Source organism: Acartia tonsa, chromosome 14 (assembly GCF_053477335.1).
Source record: "Acartia tonsa isolate MP-2025a chromosome 14, ASM5347733v1, whole genome shotgun sequence".
Taxonomy (NCBI): Eukaryota; Metazoa; Arthropoda; class Copepoda; order Calanoida; family Acartiidae; genus Acartia; species Acartia tonsa.
Genome location: NC_137273.1, coordinates 29,217,117 through 29,235,228, shown reverse-complemented (window position 1 = coordinate 29,235,228; position 18,112 = coordinate 29,217,117). Strand labels below are relative to the sequence as shown.

The 18,112-nt window shown below is 34.1% G+C and overlaps 2 protein-coding genes across 2 annotated transcripts in view; both read right to left on the bottom strand.

The window, feature by feature from the left end:
* The window catches only part of LOC145305399 (uncharacterized), a 38,374-nt gene extending 32,212 nt beyond the window's left edge, over positions 1-6,162 (bottom strand). The window contains exons 1-3 of the mRNA XM_080147017.1: positions 6,150-6,162; positions 6,007-6,075; positions 5,227-5,483 (exon numbers count right to left, since the gene is read on the bottom strand). Of these exons, the coding sequence (XP_080003143.1) occupies positions 5,227-5,483; positions 6,007-6,075; positions 6,150-6,162 (339 nt within the window). The remainder of the gene's footprint in view (positions 1-5,226; positions 5,484-6,006; positions 6,076-6,149) is intronic.
* A 333-nt stretch (positions 6,163-6,495) lies between these two features.
* LOC145305398 (uncharacterized) lies at positions 6,496-16,721 on the bottom strand. Its single transcript, XM_080147016.1, has 3 exons — positions 16,270-16,721; positions 11,235-11,311; positions 6,496-6,575 (listed from the first exon to the last, which is right to left on the bottom strand). Exons 1-3 carry the CDS (start codon positions 16,710-16,712, stop codon positions 6,496-6,498), a joined length of 600 nt encoding a protein of 199 aa, XP_080003142.1. The 5' UTR covers positions 16,713-16,721.
* Between the last annotated feature and the right edge of the window lie 1,391 nt (positions 16,722-18,112).

Genomic DNA, 18,112 nt, shown 5'->3' with positions numbered 1-18,112 from the left:
AAACTGTAAAGGAGTACCATATCGGTACCCCGTCATACGCACATGACGAACCTGATACTTTTATTATAGATGATTAATTAACAGAGAGAATAATTAGGAATGAATAAAATTTCCAGTGTTGCAAAATAATTTTGCATAAATTTATTTTGCAAACATTTAAATTTTGCTTAGTTTATATTTTTGAATGATTAATAATTGGCCGCTTTCCCCTGTCTATTCGAGTACCACGGAGAGGGATGTTTAATTCTTATATAAAAGTAATAGGATGTGTGTGTTTGTGTGCCGCTATTATAAAACAAAGCAGAACATGACAGAGAAAACTTACAGGCTGCATTCCCTCAAAGTGCTTAGCGAGCATAGAAACCCGCTCTTTATTTTTCTAAAATCAAAATAGAAGGGAAGTGTTTAGTTGTTTTTCTTTATGCATACCCCCTGATTGGGTCTCCAACACTGCGGGACCTACACATGCGGTGACCTTACCCTGCAGAGCTAACCTGTACCAAATATAACCTAACCTAAGGTGAGGAAATGAAACGAAGAAAAATTAAACTCCAAAGCTATGAATTAAAATATTTTGTTTTGACTGAAGATAGAAAAAAATAGGGTGATTTACATTTCGAAAATCTTCCTTTGGTAACTGATAAATTATGGGGTAAAGAAGAAGGGATGTGAGTAGTTAAATGCATTTTGTCACCTTCCTCCATGGACATAATTACAGACAAAGAGACAGATTGACAGACAGACAGACAGAGTTAAGAAAATGAGGCATTTATCAATTTTTCTAGGGGAGATTTCGCATGGGAGTGCGATGGTACTCTCCCCAAAATAGTTATTAATCTTCCCAGGATCTATGAGAAGCTACATTGTAAAAGAGAACCATATCAGACATCCTGTTAGTTTTTTATAAAGATTATTAGAAAGTTTGTCCAAAATTGTGTGTACGCACACGTACAGAGGCAAAGACAAATTTTGTGGTAATCTAATGATATTTTACTAACAGACCAGTGTCCTTATCATCACACAAAAATCATCTTTTCCAGTATAACTTCGAAACTGATCATCAATATCCAGTGGATTAAAACTAATTTTCAACCAAACTGAAAACTCTTGTATAGCGTCGTATTACAGACAATTTTCAACTCATCTGTCCGTTTGTCCTATTTTTATGCTGGTGAAATTTCCCAAATTAACCTAACCCAATCTTGCATATGATAACAAACTAATATACGAAAACCTATCCTCTCTTTATTTAATTTTTTTTCAAAATAACTGTGGAGAGGTATTCTTGTGCTCAACTAAGCACTTTGATGGAAACCGCTATTTTGACACTTGAAAAAAGTTCTCAATATTCTTAAGTAATTTTTTTATAAGTAAAGTTTATTATATTAATTTTTGCTAAAATGATTGCACATAAACCTTACCATAGACATGAAAATGACTGAATCACAATTGACTTCATAACAGCAAAGCCTTTTAAAGTAAAGTTATTTTACAAATACGTTGATAATTTGTTAAAATTTTAAGTATATAGATAATATCAAGGATAAAGTGGTACTTTCAGACATCAATGAATAGTTAAACAACTCAGAGAATGTTCGTATTCATTTTATCTCTGGTGCAGTTCAAGGTAAAATGATCCTGAGGTGGATTCTTAAAAAACTTTTTGGCTCACTGCCTAACTAAAATTAGTGAGGCTCGCTAAAATTTTTTTGTGAAAAATCCTTCAAAATCGCATGAAAAATCTACAAAAATTAAATAAAATCATAAGAGGGTTATTAACATAAGGTTTTGTTTAATTTTCGTAGATTTTTGATGCGATTTTGGAGGATTTTTCACAAATTTTTTAGCAAGCCTCACTAATTTTAGTCTGGCAGTGAGCCAAAAAGTTTTTTAAGAATCTACCTCTGGGGTCGATTACCTTCAAGACCTTAAACTTTAAAGGTTGCTAGCTGCCAAACAGCTGACCGTACAGGTTATGCATGCACACTGTGGCAGTTAAAGAACTATAAATGATCTAGAATAGCCAAGTTTATTCGTTTGGCAGCTAGCAGTCTTTAAGATTTTTAAGATTTTCGTAGATAATCAATCCTATGAAAATTTTACAGCACCTGATCCTTCATTTCAAATTTAAAACAAACATAGATCAGTAGATAACGGACTTTGTTTATTATCATTGGGGAATATGTACATCAAATTATTGTCCATTGTCTTATTTCTATTTCATTATTAAAGAAATCTTTTTTAATCTGTAATAAAAAGTTTGCATGTTAAAATCACAAATATATTTCAATTTTAATTTTGCTTTGTTTTAAAAAGTCCATAAAATTGTATTTGTTAACAAGTAAAACTATTACTTGGTGCATCCATCCACAGATAGTCATAATTATTCTAAAAAATATTTGGGATCATGGAAAGAAAACGAAGTAGCGGGTTTTGTTGTATTTTCACTGTAGCTTTTGATATGTTATTTTAAGTTAGGTTAGGTAAATGTTAATGATTGCCCCGCAAGGTTAGGAATTAGGCCCCAAAGGGGCTAGAAATAGGAGTGAAGCTACACTGAAAATACGACAAAAACCGCTACTTCGTTTATTTCCATGATCTAATATTTTGTATAACAGATAAGACAAAGATTAAAATTAAAATTGATTTTAATGATCTAGTGTTTGATTTGTAATTTGAGCAAATGAATCCCATAAACAACAAAAAATCTTAAATAATCCAGTAAACTCCTTTGAAGATACGAGTGGAGAACATAAACTCCCTTATTTATATTTAATTTTCTTGCTCCAAAATGGAGCTATAACCCTTCGGGGCTTTCATAACCTAACTTAACTTTTTTCCTTTAAAAAATTGTCAGTAATTTTAATGGTTAAAATTGTCTGTAATACAATGCTATACAAGAATTTTTAGTATGGCTGAGGACCGGTTCTTATCTAGAGGATTTTAATCGCTCTCGAAGCAATAATTGAATAACCTTTCCTGCCTGTGTATGTACGTGTGTGTATGTGTGTGTGTGTGTGTGTGCAACTATATTTTGCAATAACCCGAGGAGAAAATTCCAAGAAATGGTTAGTTGACATAATTGTCAGGAAATGGACACTTTTGGAAAAAAGAACAAAAATTGTCTACAGCTAGAGTAAGTCTGTCCGTAACAGATAGCTCTCATCAATTTAGACGTGGTGGAACCTTTTTTAATGATTTTAATTCCTGCAAAATGATTCTTTTAACAAAATAGCAACTTTTATTTTGAAATAATTGTCCTATTAAGATGCTGTGAGTATTGGTGCAAAAAATATAACGTAACAAAAAAAATTAGCCAATGAGAGGCCACTATAAATTTTACCATTGGTCAATAACGGCCTCACATTGGCAAATTTTTTTTGTTACGTCATATTTTTTGCACCAATACTCACAGCATCTCCTATTAATATGGTGATTCAAGGGACAATAGGGATTTGGTTCCGTATTCTTTATTTCAAAACTTTTACGACATTAATTTATTTTGTTGTAATAATATTCTAAGCAAAGTCACTCTATAATGATAAGTAAGCTTCTGTATGATTTGTTGAGTTGTGCTTTTATGGATGCTCTCATTCTCAAATGAGCACAAACATCAAATTTCATGACCGATTAAGGTAGTCACAAAAGAGTGGAGAAAATAAAATTTTTAAGTTTATCTCTTTCTAATTCGTCATTCCAACAATAAGAGTGGAAACTTATTACCAGTTACGGAGGGCTCCTTTACTTAACCAAACCTAATTAAAAATAAGCATAAAGTTTTCTTTTTATGACGACAAATAATTGATTTCCAATATGTTGGACACCCTTAATATTAAAGCGGATCAAGTAATATTTATTGGACACCCTTATTATTAAAGTGGATCAAGTAATATTTAATGGACACCCTTATTATTAAAGTGGATCAAGTAATATTTATTGGACACCCTTATTATTAAAGTGGATCAAGTAATATTTATTGGACACCCTTATTATAAAAGTGGATCAAGTAATATTTGTTGGACACCCTTATTATTAAAGTGCACCAAGTAATATTTGTAAACTGTCCTCAAACATAAATATAGAAAATAGGATCTTAACATGAAATGGATTTACACATTTTAGATTTACTCATAAGTATATACGTCCTGGGGTGTGGGAAACGGGGTATCCCCCCCCCCCCAAAAAAAAAAACTTTAAGCCACTCATTTAGATTAAAAATACATTAAATTACCCCCCTCAAACCTTTGAAACGATTTACTTTACCCCCCCCCCCCCTGGGAAATAAAAAGCTAAAAAGCTTAGACGTCACTGCTCAAAATACTGACATCTTTTCAACATTTATCATTATTGTGACAGAACGTTTTATTTTCTGTATTTGGTAGTACAACATTATGCAATAATAGTTAATTTTAAACAGAAATGTTAATAAAAGTCCCCAAAGTCTTTGAGCCAACAAATAAATAAACGTTAATATGAAACTTTGGTGACTAGTGTAATAAACAAAACAGCCAAAGGTTATCAAGATCAATAAGTACAAAATATTAAATTGTATCCATAGTAATAACTATCAGTATCTCGAGCATGTTTACCAAATTTTCTCATTTTTTCACCTTCCCCATATTTAACTGCCTATTTAATTGTTTTTAAAGACCATTTCAATGTTTATTTGTCTTTTAAACTGCACTTTAAATTTCCCATAACCTTTGCCTTGCAATTTGGGGTTAAGGATTAAAATAGTCTGTTAGAAGCTGGTCAAAGTGTCTAAAAAAATGGGAAAGAAGAACTTTCGATTGAAGTCACATTCCGTTTTAAAAAGACGTCAATTGGATTGCCAAACATTTGTCCTCTATTTTATGAGACACTTTTACCAGTTTCGTTCTATAATTATGTTAGATGACTATATTGCTCAGAAACGGCTTTAATCAAGGATTTGATGTGATTCTGCAAATAATTTAACGCGGCATTTTTAGTAACTGCGCGCATTCAAACTGTTCGATAATAGTTATTTCTCGCATCGTATTTATGAACATCTTTCAGCGGATAAAAAGTGTACAATTATAAGATATAATTATTCGGGAATTGGATCTCGGGTATGATTGTACATTTTTATATCGTAGAAAACTGAATATAATACGATGCTAGATATAATTTTTTCGTATGGCTGATAACCGGTTCTAATCCACCGGATATTAATCAGTTTTGAACAAATATGGGAAAAACACTTACCGTTCTGTTGAGAATAGGCACATCAATGGTAGATTCCTCTACAACAACACTCTCATCCACCTCGTCAATGTATTCAAACTCCTCTGAGTCCTCTGGTTCAAGTTCATCCCCATCATCAGTAATCTCAATGCTGTCCTCGCCGCCAGTGGTGGGTATGCCCTCTGTCCCGCCAGTGGTGGGTATGTCAGTATAATCCAGGCTAGCCACGTCATTGTCCTCTTTATCCTCGGCACTCTCCGAGTCCTCATCTGATGTATCTAGAGACAAATTTACACATTATCATTTCAGAAATTGGAACATTTTTTGTTTCGAATTTGGAAGATTTTTTGTTTCGAATTTAAAAGATTTGTTCATTAATTCTTTTTAGATTTTATTATCAAATTTTTTTTTTGAAAAATTGTATAATAGAATGCGACAGCTTGTTGACAGGCAGTTAATGAGTTCGAGTCTACACCTAAGACGTAAAAAATGGTACCCTTTTCTCTTTTGTGTAGTAAATTACTTAGATGAATAGTTTCACACTTTTCAGAAAGGTTTTACATTTGTCCAGATTTCGGAGTGGGGTATCACTATATTTTTTCTTTTTGAAAAGTAAATGAGATAGTTTATTACAGGGCTTGCGTCAGCTGCCTGTGAGCCTCAATGAAATCAACCTTATACAATTTTAAAAATCAGCTGGCAGTCTAAATCAGACCAGATTATGACAATCCAATCAGGTATAGATTTAAGGCTTAGTCGCAGGTTTATCAGTTGAACAAATAGAAGCTATTAAATACTTACAGAACAAGTCCTCATAGTGAGAATAGTAGTCCAGGTAGTCTCCAGGATCTTTCTTGTAATCCGTGTCATCTAAACAACATGGCGGCGATTTTTTGGCGGGAAAAAATTTACGGGATTATCTCAAATAAATCCAATAATTTTACCTATTATAGGCATTAAGAAGATTATATTCTATTTTGAAAATCTTATCCTTAAATAAAAGTAGCACGATGTATGTATGTGGATTAGTCTGTTTATAAGTGTTTGTTTGTAAGAAAGTATATCACAAATCGGTGAACCAATATGGTTCTCTTTTAAATGTAGCCTCTCATAGGTCTTTGAAAGGTTTATACTTGGGGGAGGGTACAACAACCCTCCCAAGAGAGAGACCCCTTTCCTTTTCCTTTTAAAAACTCAAATTGAAAAAGAGGGTGGGTCGACTTCCCCCCCCCCCGTCTCCATCAGGTGTCACTAGAGGCCTCTAGGAACAATTAAATTATTTTAAAAAAATCACTTTCCTTGAAGATAATAATCCGGAATATAAGCTCCTGTGGATCCTCCCAAATAGTCCTCATACTTTCCAGTTGAACCTAAAAAAAAGAGATATATGTATTTTTAAAGAATTAAGATTATTTTCAGATCAGACAATTAAATTTCAAAGGGGAAAAAATTCTTTCCAACGAAAATTTTCTGTTCAATCATTTTACCTTTTATCTTTACATCTAGGGGCCTTGTATTGGAAGATGATGGGAGAAAAATAGCATAAAACTATCCAAAGACTTATTTATAGTGCTGTGGAGCATCCCACTAACGGAGAACTCAACCGGCCCAGCCGTGGTCGAGATATTAATAAATACTTTTTGTGTATCGCTTCGAAACCGATTAATATCCGGTGGATTAGAACCGGTTCTCAGTCATACTGAATTATGTCTAGCATTGTTTATATATACCTAGTTTTCTTCGAATATAAAAATGTACAATTATAGGATTAAAACCAGTTTTTTAGCCCGTCCCTTCGGCATCTCGGGGCTAAAAATAATCTTATAATTGTACATTTTTATATCCGCGAAAAGCTGTTTATAATACGATGCGAGAAATAACTATTATCTAATTCAAATTGTCTGTTCTGTTCTAATTTTGAACACGAAGTTGAAATTAAAAATTTCTATTACAATCTTTTGTAATAAAACAGTTAAAGAAAATCTATTAAAATGTTCCATATAAAAATCCACTTAAATAATAAATCAAATAATAAAAAGAAAACCAAATTAGACCAGAAGTAAAAGCGTGTTGAGAAAACGGGATTTTTATTTCCTTTCTGTTTTATTTTGTTCGTAATACAATAAAAAGTTTATTATGGTGGCGCTTTGAATCATTTTTAAAAAAGGAAAAAAGAAAGTGGGTTTAAAAATGAATGTAAAACCTATTTTGTACACTTATCCTTAAACAGGTGTACCTTCTATCTATAATACAAAGTAGAACGATGTCTGTCTGTCCGTCCGTCTGTCCTTTAAGATCTCGGTAACCACTCAACCGATCGGATTCTTCTCTTCAGGGTATATACTTATTGGTCCTGTGGTGGTTTTAAGCTATTTTTTGGGAGTGGGACACCCACAACTCCCCAAAAAATAAAATTCCCCCCCCCTCAAAAAAAAGATGAGTTGTGTTATCCTGGCCTTCTTAAACCCAAAAGAAAAATCCCTCCCCTTTTTCATTTTGTTAAGATTTGACTGGACGTAAAAACATTCAACCCATCAACCCATCAAAAAAAATTATAATTGCGTTGTTTTAATGCTCTTCTTTTAAAAAGAAATCCCATTGAAAATGTAATTAGCGATTAAAAAGGTCTTGGACAAACAAATTTACCATGGAAAAATGACAAGTAAGTATACATAAAATTAGAAAAATAATTCAGTTTGGCGATTTTTTGGAGCAAATATTTCTCTTAATCATAATGGATTGTCAGTCAGTACAATTTTTATTTTTGTATTTTATATCCAAAGACTTCCAAACGAAGCTAGTAAAAGAGGCTGACTCAGATTATGACGTCAAAAAAAATAACCAATGAGAGGCCACTATAAATTTTATCATTGGTCAATTACAGTGTATACTAGCCTCTCATTGGTTATTTTTTTGACGTCATAATCTGAGTCAGCCACTTTTACTGGCTTCCTTCCAAATCTTTTTGGGGAGTGGGGAACAAATCTTAAATTATTGTGTATCAAATGTAAAAATCAACTTCATTCACCGATGGCAATCCCATCTTAAGGGTTAAATTTGTTTTAAACTTCCCTTGCCCTGTCTCTATATCCCTGAATACTTTAGTTAATGACTTTCACACATTAACTTGATTCTAATTAATCCATGAAAATAATTCTGTGCGGTAATTCTTTTTTATATAATTGGACTTGCAAGAGGCCCGTTGTGTTCTATACAACTTAGACTCTCAAGCAGAGGCGTGCAGAATGGAATTGTAGTGGGTGTATCCAACCCCCTGGCAAAATTAGGGTGGTTGGATACACCTCCCTATAAACCTATTTTCGAGAATCCCCTGAGACACCCTACTTAAACATTCAAGGGGGGTTTACAGTTAAAAAATATACAGGGTGGGGCAAATAAGACCGGACAAATTGTAACTTCTAAACAAATGAACATAAAATCGTCAATTTTTAAGATTTTATTGAATTTTAAAAACTGGCAAGCAAAATAGGTATATGACTATTAGATTATTCAATAAAATCGCTGCCAACCTTAATCACCGCCTCTACCCGCCTCCTCAAACGCCGGCAGGTCCAGGTCAAAATGTACCTGTCCAAGCTGGCGTAGTTCTCCTTGATATTGGCAATGAGAGAGGTCTTTGTGGTATGGGCACGTCTATTGGTGCTTGCTTCAAAGTAGCCCCAGGCCCAAAAGTTCATTGAATTAAGATCGGACTGCTAGGAGGCCACATTTCCTTAGGAACGTGAGTAACCGCAGGATCCAAATTCGCCAACTTTCAAGCTACCCTTATACACGGAGGCTCTTATTTGGACCATAGTTGAGCTAGAACGACGTTCTTTACCTTTTTAGAAATGGCATGAAGTTTTATCTAGGGTTGTCAGCGCAACCCATAGTCTAAAATGAGTTTTTAAGTTCAATATGGGTCCCTGAAGTCAAGAACCGAGAAATTTTCACAGTTTTTGACGTTTTTTACATCTCAAAATCTGCCCCGTGTAACTTTGCTGGAGTACTACGGCCAAGCCATTTCAGATAGAGAGCTCTAGTCTTTTCTAGTGTCTTACTCATGCATCTAACATTATTCCCAGCAAGTTACAAAACTCTACCTCACCTACAGATGGGCTGAGGTCAGATTTAGTAGGCCCTAGTCGAGAATCAAGTTTAAGCCACCGGCGCATTTGGAATCTGCCTTGTTGAACATATGCGCGGCCAGCTCGTTGTACACGTCCATATTCGTCCAAAGATTTTTTTGTGCTAAAAGGTCATTACCTAAGCTTTTTATAGTGTGGTCAAACGTCCTGATTGGTCAAGTAGTTTTCGCGCTACGGCCGTTTAAAGTTTGTCCGGTCTTATTTGCCCCACCCTGTACATCCCTCTTAAATTTAAATAGGGTGTTTAAAATTATGATGAGACCTTAAAATTATTAGACTGTCTTCGCCCAAGCTTACACTCCCCTCAACACTAAATTTTCATTATCTAAGCTTTTGAAACTCTTTATTTGTTGTATTACTTATTTAGCTTTAATTTTATGGACGTTGTCATCCTTGTTAGTTAAAAGTTAATGTCTTATTGTTAAAAATAGTGAAAACTGTGCTCTAATATTTTCTTTAATAATATAACGGCCAAAATTATTGTGCCGAGTGTTTATCTATTTGTTTTTTTAAACAGGCCATTTCCTTTTTACATTAAACTTAACTATAACACTTTCATATATTAATTTTATTAATAAATAAAACGGGAAATCTCGTTTTTTATTGCATTAAGCTAAAATATGGTAGTTTTTTACATTTTATTTTATTTACATGTTTGTAAGTTTCAAAAGCTAAGTTTTTTAATATTTAATAATAATGATAATTTAATAATTTTAATATCCGTACGTCCGTCTGTCCTTCTGTCCGTAACAGATCTTATCGTCGATTTAGAATTATAAATAGATAGAAATAAAGAAAAATTACACAAGGAGCTTAAGAAATAAGACAAAGAACGATAAACTTATAGATAACCTCCATAGTGATTAACTACAATTATTGGTTTGGACACTATAGGTTTTAATCATTCTAATTTGCAGTCTATTGTCCCCACCCTCCCTTCACATACCTGACACAAACTGTTGTATATTCTGAACTACAGAGTCTGTACTGTCTGTACATACCTGACACAAACTGTTGTATATTCTGAACTACAGAGTCTGTACTGTCTGTACATACCTGACACAAACTGTTGTATATTCTGAACTACAGAGTCTGTACTGTCTGTACATACCTGACACAAACTGTTGTATATTCTGAACTACAGAGTCTGTACTGTCTGTACATACCTGACACAAACTGTTGTATATTCTGAACTACAGAGTCTGTACTGTCTGTACATACCTGACACAAACTGTTGTATATTCTGAACTACAGAGTCTGTACTGTCTGTGCATACCTGATACAAACTGTTGTTTATTCTGAACTACAGAGTCTGTACTGTCTGTACATACCTAATACAAACTGTTGTATATTCTGAACTACAGAGTCTGTACTGTCTGTACATGCCTGACACAAACTGTTGTATATTCTGAACTACAGAGTCTGTACTGTCTGTACATACATGACTCAAACTGTTGTTTATTCTGAACTACAGAGTCTGTACTGTCTGTACATACCTGACACAAACTGTTGTATATTCTGAACTAAAGAGTCTGTACTGTCTGTACATACCTGATAAAAACTGTTGTATATTCTGAACTACAGAGTCTGTACTGTCTGTGCATACCTGACACAAACTGTTGTATATTCTGAACTACAGAGTCTGTACTGTCTGTACATACATGACACAAACTGTTGTTTATTCTGAACTACAGACTCTGTACTGTCTGTACATATCTAACACAAACTGTTGTATATTCTAAACTAAAGAGTCTGTACTGTCTGTACATACCTGACACAAACTGTTGTATATTCTGAACTACAGAGTCTGTACATCCTGTACATACCTGATACAAACTGTTGTATATTCTGAACTACAGAGTCTGTACTGTCTGTACATACCTGACACAAACTGTTGTATATTCTGAACTGCAGAGTCGACAGCATTCACCAATCCGTCAATAGTCTCATCGTCAGGCCTAAATTAATGAATATATTATTACTTTTCATGTTTTCTAATAAAAAAAACTATACCCCTCCCCTCATATTTGATGAACGAACTGAACAATAAATGAGTTCTATGTTAAGAATCTAAATTAAAGAAAATTTTCCCCTGTCATAATATCCACGTATATTCTGCATCATCAATTAAAAAAATTAGAGTGTATAAGTGCATTAGGTAATTTAAGGAACAACACCAGCTTTGACTAGCAGCTGCGCCCCTAGCATCTAAGGGCTCTGTATCCAAAGGGGTTAGAAGTTAGCAACCTAAATCCATTCCAAAGGCTTAAATATATCCATAAAATAGCTTAAAATCATCCTGAGTACCTATGTAAAGCTTCCCAAAAGAGAGAACTCAATCAGTTTAGTAATTATTATGCTATGAAAATATCAATCTTTTAAAACTTTATTTAATATGAAAATAATTATAAACTATTTTTACATGCAAGCCTAGTTGATGGACATATAAAATTAGATTAGAGTATCTTTGCTACTAAAAATGATGTAAAACATAATTTGGCTAAATTTTAATATTAACGTGTTTCCCATTATATCATCACAAAAACTAGCCACCAAAGTTCAATTTACTAATTTGTATTTGTAATGTTAAATTTAAAATGAGTATGCAGTATTTCCTTTTCGAAATACAGAAAGTGTCATGTGTGACGTCATAAAAATAAAAAAGGAAGGACGAAAAGAGAAGTGGAAAAGGATATATCTAAAAAAGAGAAGAATTTAAACGTATTTTTATGCCGTCACGTAGACACTTACCATATATTCTTTCTTTTCTCATGTCTAACCTCTTGAAATAACTAGTACCCAATCTAACCTAACCTAAAACTGATTTAAAGCATTAAACAAACAAACAAAAAACTACCCCCCCCCCTTTATTTTCAATTTATCTAAAATATGGGCTAGGAGGTTATAAATGTTTAACAGGGTTATTTTGGGTTAAAGCACTAATATGGCTAAAATAGTAGTTAGTGAGATTTAAACGTATAACTATATATATCGATTGTTTATTTTTTGTGAATTTGTATAAATAAAAAATTAGTAAAGGTTTTTTTGTGTTGATCTAACTTTAATAAAAAAAACGCCAGAATTAATTCTTTTAATGATGATTCAAAATCAATTTAGTAAATAGAACCTCATCTAATTTTGCATATCATAACAGTAAATTAGAATAATCATATCCATAAATAGCGCAGCAATAAAAAGCTGGTGAAAAAGAATAATAAACTATAATGTTGTGCTCTAATACTTCCCCCCCCCCTTATTTTTTAAATAAACTGAAATAAGTGTGAGTAGTTTTTTTATATTCCTAAATCCTATAGGAAGTCTTAACGCTGCAGGGCTACCGATCTTCCAATATGACCTAACCTAACCTAACATAGAGTAACGATTAAACAAACTTTAATCCAACCCCTCCCCCTTAGTTGCAAAATAAAAGGGGGGGGGGGGTGTTATGATTGCATACCGGGCTACTTTGCATAAATGAATAAGTGTGTGGATGTGTACTAGTCTGTGCGGACATATTTGTGTGTAATAGTATGGACAGGAAGACTGACGGACATAATTATAGAGAAGCTACACTACTAAAAATTATGAATAAACAAATTAAATTATAATCACTTTAACATCAAGTTCAAAAATACGTTTTTGTTGACAGTTCTGAAGGGAAAAAATGTTAAGTAAAAATGCCGTCCAATATTTTGTAACTGGACAAAGTGTCTAAAAAATCAGCCATGTGACGTCATAACATAAAAAATTATCCATCTCTTTTTTAGGGGTTTTCTTTCCCACTTCTCCTCTCATATTTCTCATTTTTATGACGTCACATGAATGATTTTGAGACACTGTCCAGTTACAATAGTTTTAATAAAAGTATTATTTACTAAAAGCTAAAACCCCTAGAGGCTTTTAGGCGCACTTAAGTCAAACCTCTACTATTGATTTTGTAAGAAGCTGAAAACACACACTCCTTTTACTTTTACTAGCGGCTACGCCCCTAGAGTCCCCTTGAGAAGAGGAAAGTTGAATTAGATAACCCAATTTTTATTTTAGATTAAAAAGAAAAAGATTGGGGGGGGGGGGGGGTGGTTAGATATACCACACTTTTCTGGGATCTTGCCAGATCAAGTATCAACTGTGGGGAATACCAAAGGATGACTCCATGCAAAATTTGAGCCTGATCCGGCCAAAACCGGCCGTGATTTTTATAAAAAACCGTTTTTTTCCGGTTTTTAGGGGGTATCTGTAAATCGATTCAGCTGGAGCAAAACCGGTTGGAGGTACAAAAAATTTTACTTCACATGAAATTTAGCCAATGTAATTGCCTACAAAAATGTACTTCATCATTAACTTGATTGGACAACTCTTTCCCCTCCTAAATGTCCATTAAAATCTCGGAAACGGCAAAAATCGCCAAAAATCACGCCTTCGGCGGCGAATAACGGCTAAACGGTCAGCCGGAGGCGAATCAAACATAAGTAAAGAAATGTCCGCCTCAAAAAGTTGTTCAACATCAAAGAGATGCTTGAAGTCTCTAAAACGACTCCTTCCCCTACTTTAAGGGGAAAAACTGAAAAAATGTGATTTTCAAAAGTATGCCCACTTCGTGGGTGTAGGGGGCACTGAACCCGTCACCCCAGGGTCACCAAATATAAAGTCTATTCGGCCCACAATGCTGAATTTTCACCAAGTGAAAGTCTTGTGTCATTATCTCTTATGAGAAAAAAGTTATTAATTAATCAAAATTTCAAATTGTGATTTTTTGATGGATTTCTTTGATGAAATGACAGGCTGGTCAATTTTTATGCCATTTTTTTGCGATTTTCGGCCCGCCACGCCCAAACGGTTTGAGATAATCTCACGGGACCTTTTGCCCATCCTAAGTCTGGTTATTTGTGAGGTCTAAGAAAAAAAAAATCCTGGATTTGATGAAGCACGACGTCGCCGCGCGCCGTCAAAAATCACTGGTCGGCTCATTTTGCCCCCTCAAACCCTCACCTTGTGCCATTTTTCTGTGTAAAGATTATTATTATAATCTTTTGCGTAAGTCTGTTTTTTTTCCTAGACCTCACAAATAACCAGACTTAGGTTGGGCAAAAGGTCCCGTGAGATTATCTCAAACCGTTTGGGCGTGGCGGGCCAAAAACCGCAAAAAATGGCCTAAAAATTGACCGGCGTGTCATTTCATCAAAGAAATCCATCAAAAAATCACAATTTGAAATTTTGATTAATTAATAACTTTTTTCTCATAAGAGATAATGACACAAGACTTTCACTTGGTGAAAATTCAGCATTGTGGGCCGAATAGACTTTATATTTGGTGACCCTGGGGTGACGGGTTCAGTGCCCCCCACACCCACGAAGTGGGCATACTTTTGAAAATCACATTTTTTCAGTTTTTCCCCTTAAAGTAGGGGAAGGAGTCGTTTTAGAGACTTCAAGCATCTCTTTGATGTTGAACAACTTTTTGAGGCGGACATTTCTTTACTTATGTTTGATTCGCCTCCGGCTGACCGTTTAGCCGTTATTCGCCGCCGAAGGCGTGATTTTTGGCGATTTTTGCCGTTTCCAAGATTTTAATTGACATTTAGGAGGGGAAAGAGTTGTCCAATCAAGTTAATGATGAAGTACATTTTTGTAGGCAATTACATTGGCTAAATTTCATGTGAAGTAAAATTTTTTGTACCTCCAACCGGTTTTGCTCCAGCTGAATCAATTTACAGATACCCCCTAAAAACCGGAAAAAAAAGTTTTTTTTTATAAAAATCACGGCCGGTTTTGGCCGGATCAGGCTCAAATTTTGCATGGAGTCATCCTTTGGTATTCCCCACAGTTGATACTTGATCTGGCAAGATCCCAGGAAAGTGTGGTATATCTTGGGGTGGGGTGTTCTCTTGGGCGGGTGGTAGTACCCTACTCCAAAATAGTTATAAACCTTCCCGGGACCTGAGAATCTACCTCGTAAAGGAGAACCAGCAGTTGTCAATATCCTTAGCTACAGACAAACATTCTGTTACTTTATTATAAGGATACACGGTTGAAAATATAATTGGTAATATATTATAAGTATTATGAATACCAACTCAAAATCAATTAAGAACAACTCAAATTTTAAAACAATTTAATTTTTCCTTTTTTTAATTTTTCTAATGCAGTTTGCAGCATAATTATGATAAATTCCCTAATTACATTCTATTTCAGCAAAACTTAATTCTTAAAATTTTCATTTTTTGCTTCCCCTGTGAGAAATTTTTATTATTTTTTTTGTGCAAAAATATAGTTGTTGAAATAAGGATCAGTTTTCCTGTTAAAATAATTATGAAAGTACGAATTTGGGATAATGACTGTTTTTATATAATTATGATCAAATAATTAATATTAAATACGAACATTTGTTGGAAATCGGGGGGAGGGAGTGGATATTTTTTGCCTTAATGATTTTGCTTGGGATTTCCCCCAAAATTGACATTTACTAGACCCATGAAAAGCTTCACTGTAAAAGAGAACCATATCGCACATCTGAGGGGGTGGAATTACCCTCCCCCCAAAATAGTTTTTACTTTAAAATAAAATTATTCCGGTCCACTGGTTAGTGAGATCTTAATGTACAAAAATCCTATTAGTTTTATTTTTTATGTTATATATTTTAAAAAAAGATTTTATGTAAGATTTTTTTTTGTGTCTAATACATTATTATTACATAAGTAACTGACCAAGCTAGTTGTAATTTACATTGTCTGAAGAGAATAAAGGATAATTTTTACGAGAAATTTCAACTTTCTATTTCTAAAAGCAGCTAATAAAATGTGTCCAGAAGCCCTACCGACGGATAGACAAACCATGCAAGTTATTATTATATACAAGATGATGATTGGTAAAAAAATCCGACGACTATCTTTCATATCAACAAAGAAATATATGTTACCTTGTATCCACCAGGTTTTCAATATCTTCCAGAGGCTTATTCAGCATTTGGTTTAGCTGCCGATTCTCCTTTTCCAGCTGCTCTTCAGAGCCGCCATCTTTGGGGTCATTCGCAGCTGCTTTCACCAGCTCGGCCAACAGATCTTTCCAAGGTAGCTGAAGGTCAGGTAGAGAGCGCAAGGAGCTGCCAAGCTGTTTGAAACCCCCCGCAATGGAGGAGAGAGAGATGGTTGGCAGCCATGGGGGTGGGGGCGGCAAGGAGGGCAACTGCAGGTCAGACAGCTGGAATTGGTGCGAGGGAGCGGGCAGGCTGAGTAGGGTCCCCAGTAACAGATGTCTACTGGAGGGGAAGGGGTAGAGGGTGGAGTGGTACGGGCTGTGTAGGGGCGGGGACGTGGGGGAGGTATACACAATTTGGGGAAGGAGAAATAGTAGGGCCAGCATTTTTGTTAGAGATCTGTCCGCATATTAGGGATCATTTTCATGTTCTACAAAAATACTTTTTATTCTTAAAGTTATATGGTATAATATCTATCCTTTTTCAAAATCTGTCAAAGTGCAGTAAATTGTTATACAGTTAATAAGAGACTATTTTGTGCTAGGTTTAACAAATGCAATGTTTAAGTCATAATACAGTGCTTTTCTTATATACAGACGAAAGGACTCATTATAAATATAGAATAGTTATTTATCGCATCATTTTATAGACAGCTTTCCGCGGATATTAAAATGAAAAAATCATAAGATTAAAAATAGTTTTGTTATCCCCGAGGGGCTGAAGCCTGGAAGTATGGAATTGAAACCGATTAATATCCGGCCGCTGTATTAGAACAGGTTCTGAACCATACTGAAAAACATATATCGTATTGTATTACAGACAATTTTCCAATTGAAATAAATCATAAATTAATTAAACCTTTCTATAATACGATGCAACTATAAACTATACTTTCACTTTTATAACATAATATTATAAAGTTGCTACGCTACTTTAAAAGGGGGAGAGAGGTAGATGAAGGATAACCAATTACACAAATAAAATGATCACTTTAACTAATTGTTTTTAAGCATGACTGAATAACTTTTAGTTTGTTAGGAGGGGAGATATTAATATACACATTTATCTGCTTAGCAGTGGGATTATTCTGTCAAAATATATTCAGCAAGAAACAGAAAACGACAACTCAATAATGATGATTTAAAGTTAGAAAGAACTTGTCCTAACTTTTTAGATTTTTAAAAAAATAGCTAGTCGGTGTTTTTAGTAAGAAGTAGATGTAAAATGATCCATAGAATTTAGATAAGCAATCGTTTTTTTGTAGACCTCTTATTTTTTAAGAAATTTAATAAAAAAATAATAAGTTGGTTTTAAGGTACTTAAACGCAACAAAAAAAAGAAAATTGCCATTATGAACAAAAAAAGTAAGATCTTTAATTTGACACCTTACTTTTTGAATTCTGTTGAGTAATTATTGAAAAAATCTATTTTGTTGAAGCCCTGTGAATCAAAACTTTGAACTTTGTTAGCTTGTCATGAAAAAAAATCACAAAAGTTAGGACACGTTCTTTTAAAGAAGTTTTTATGTAAGTGGAGAAAATAAAATCTAATGAAATGAAGGAATACCTATGGTGTAGGGGACATTGTACTGTAAACTGTACTCAAAGTATTAAAAACTTGTTCTCTTATTCTTTGATTTAGAAGTTTGGGGTCTTAAATCGGTTGGTTCAGATTAGCTAGCGATGGCAACTAATAATTTCAATATTCAGAAGGGGTAATTTTAACATCATTGGGGATGTAAATCAATTTATTGTCCATTGTCATATCCCTGAGGAGTAGCTAGGCA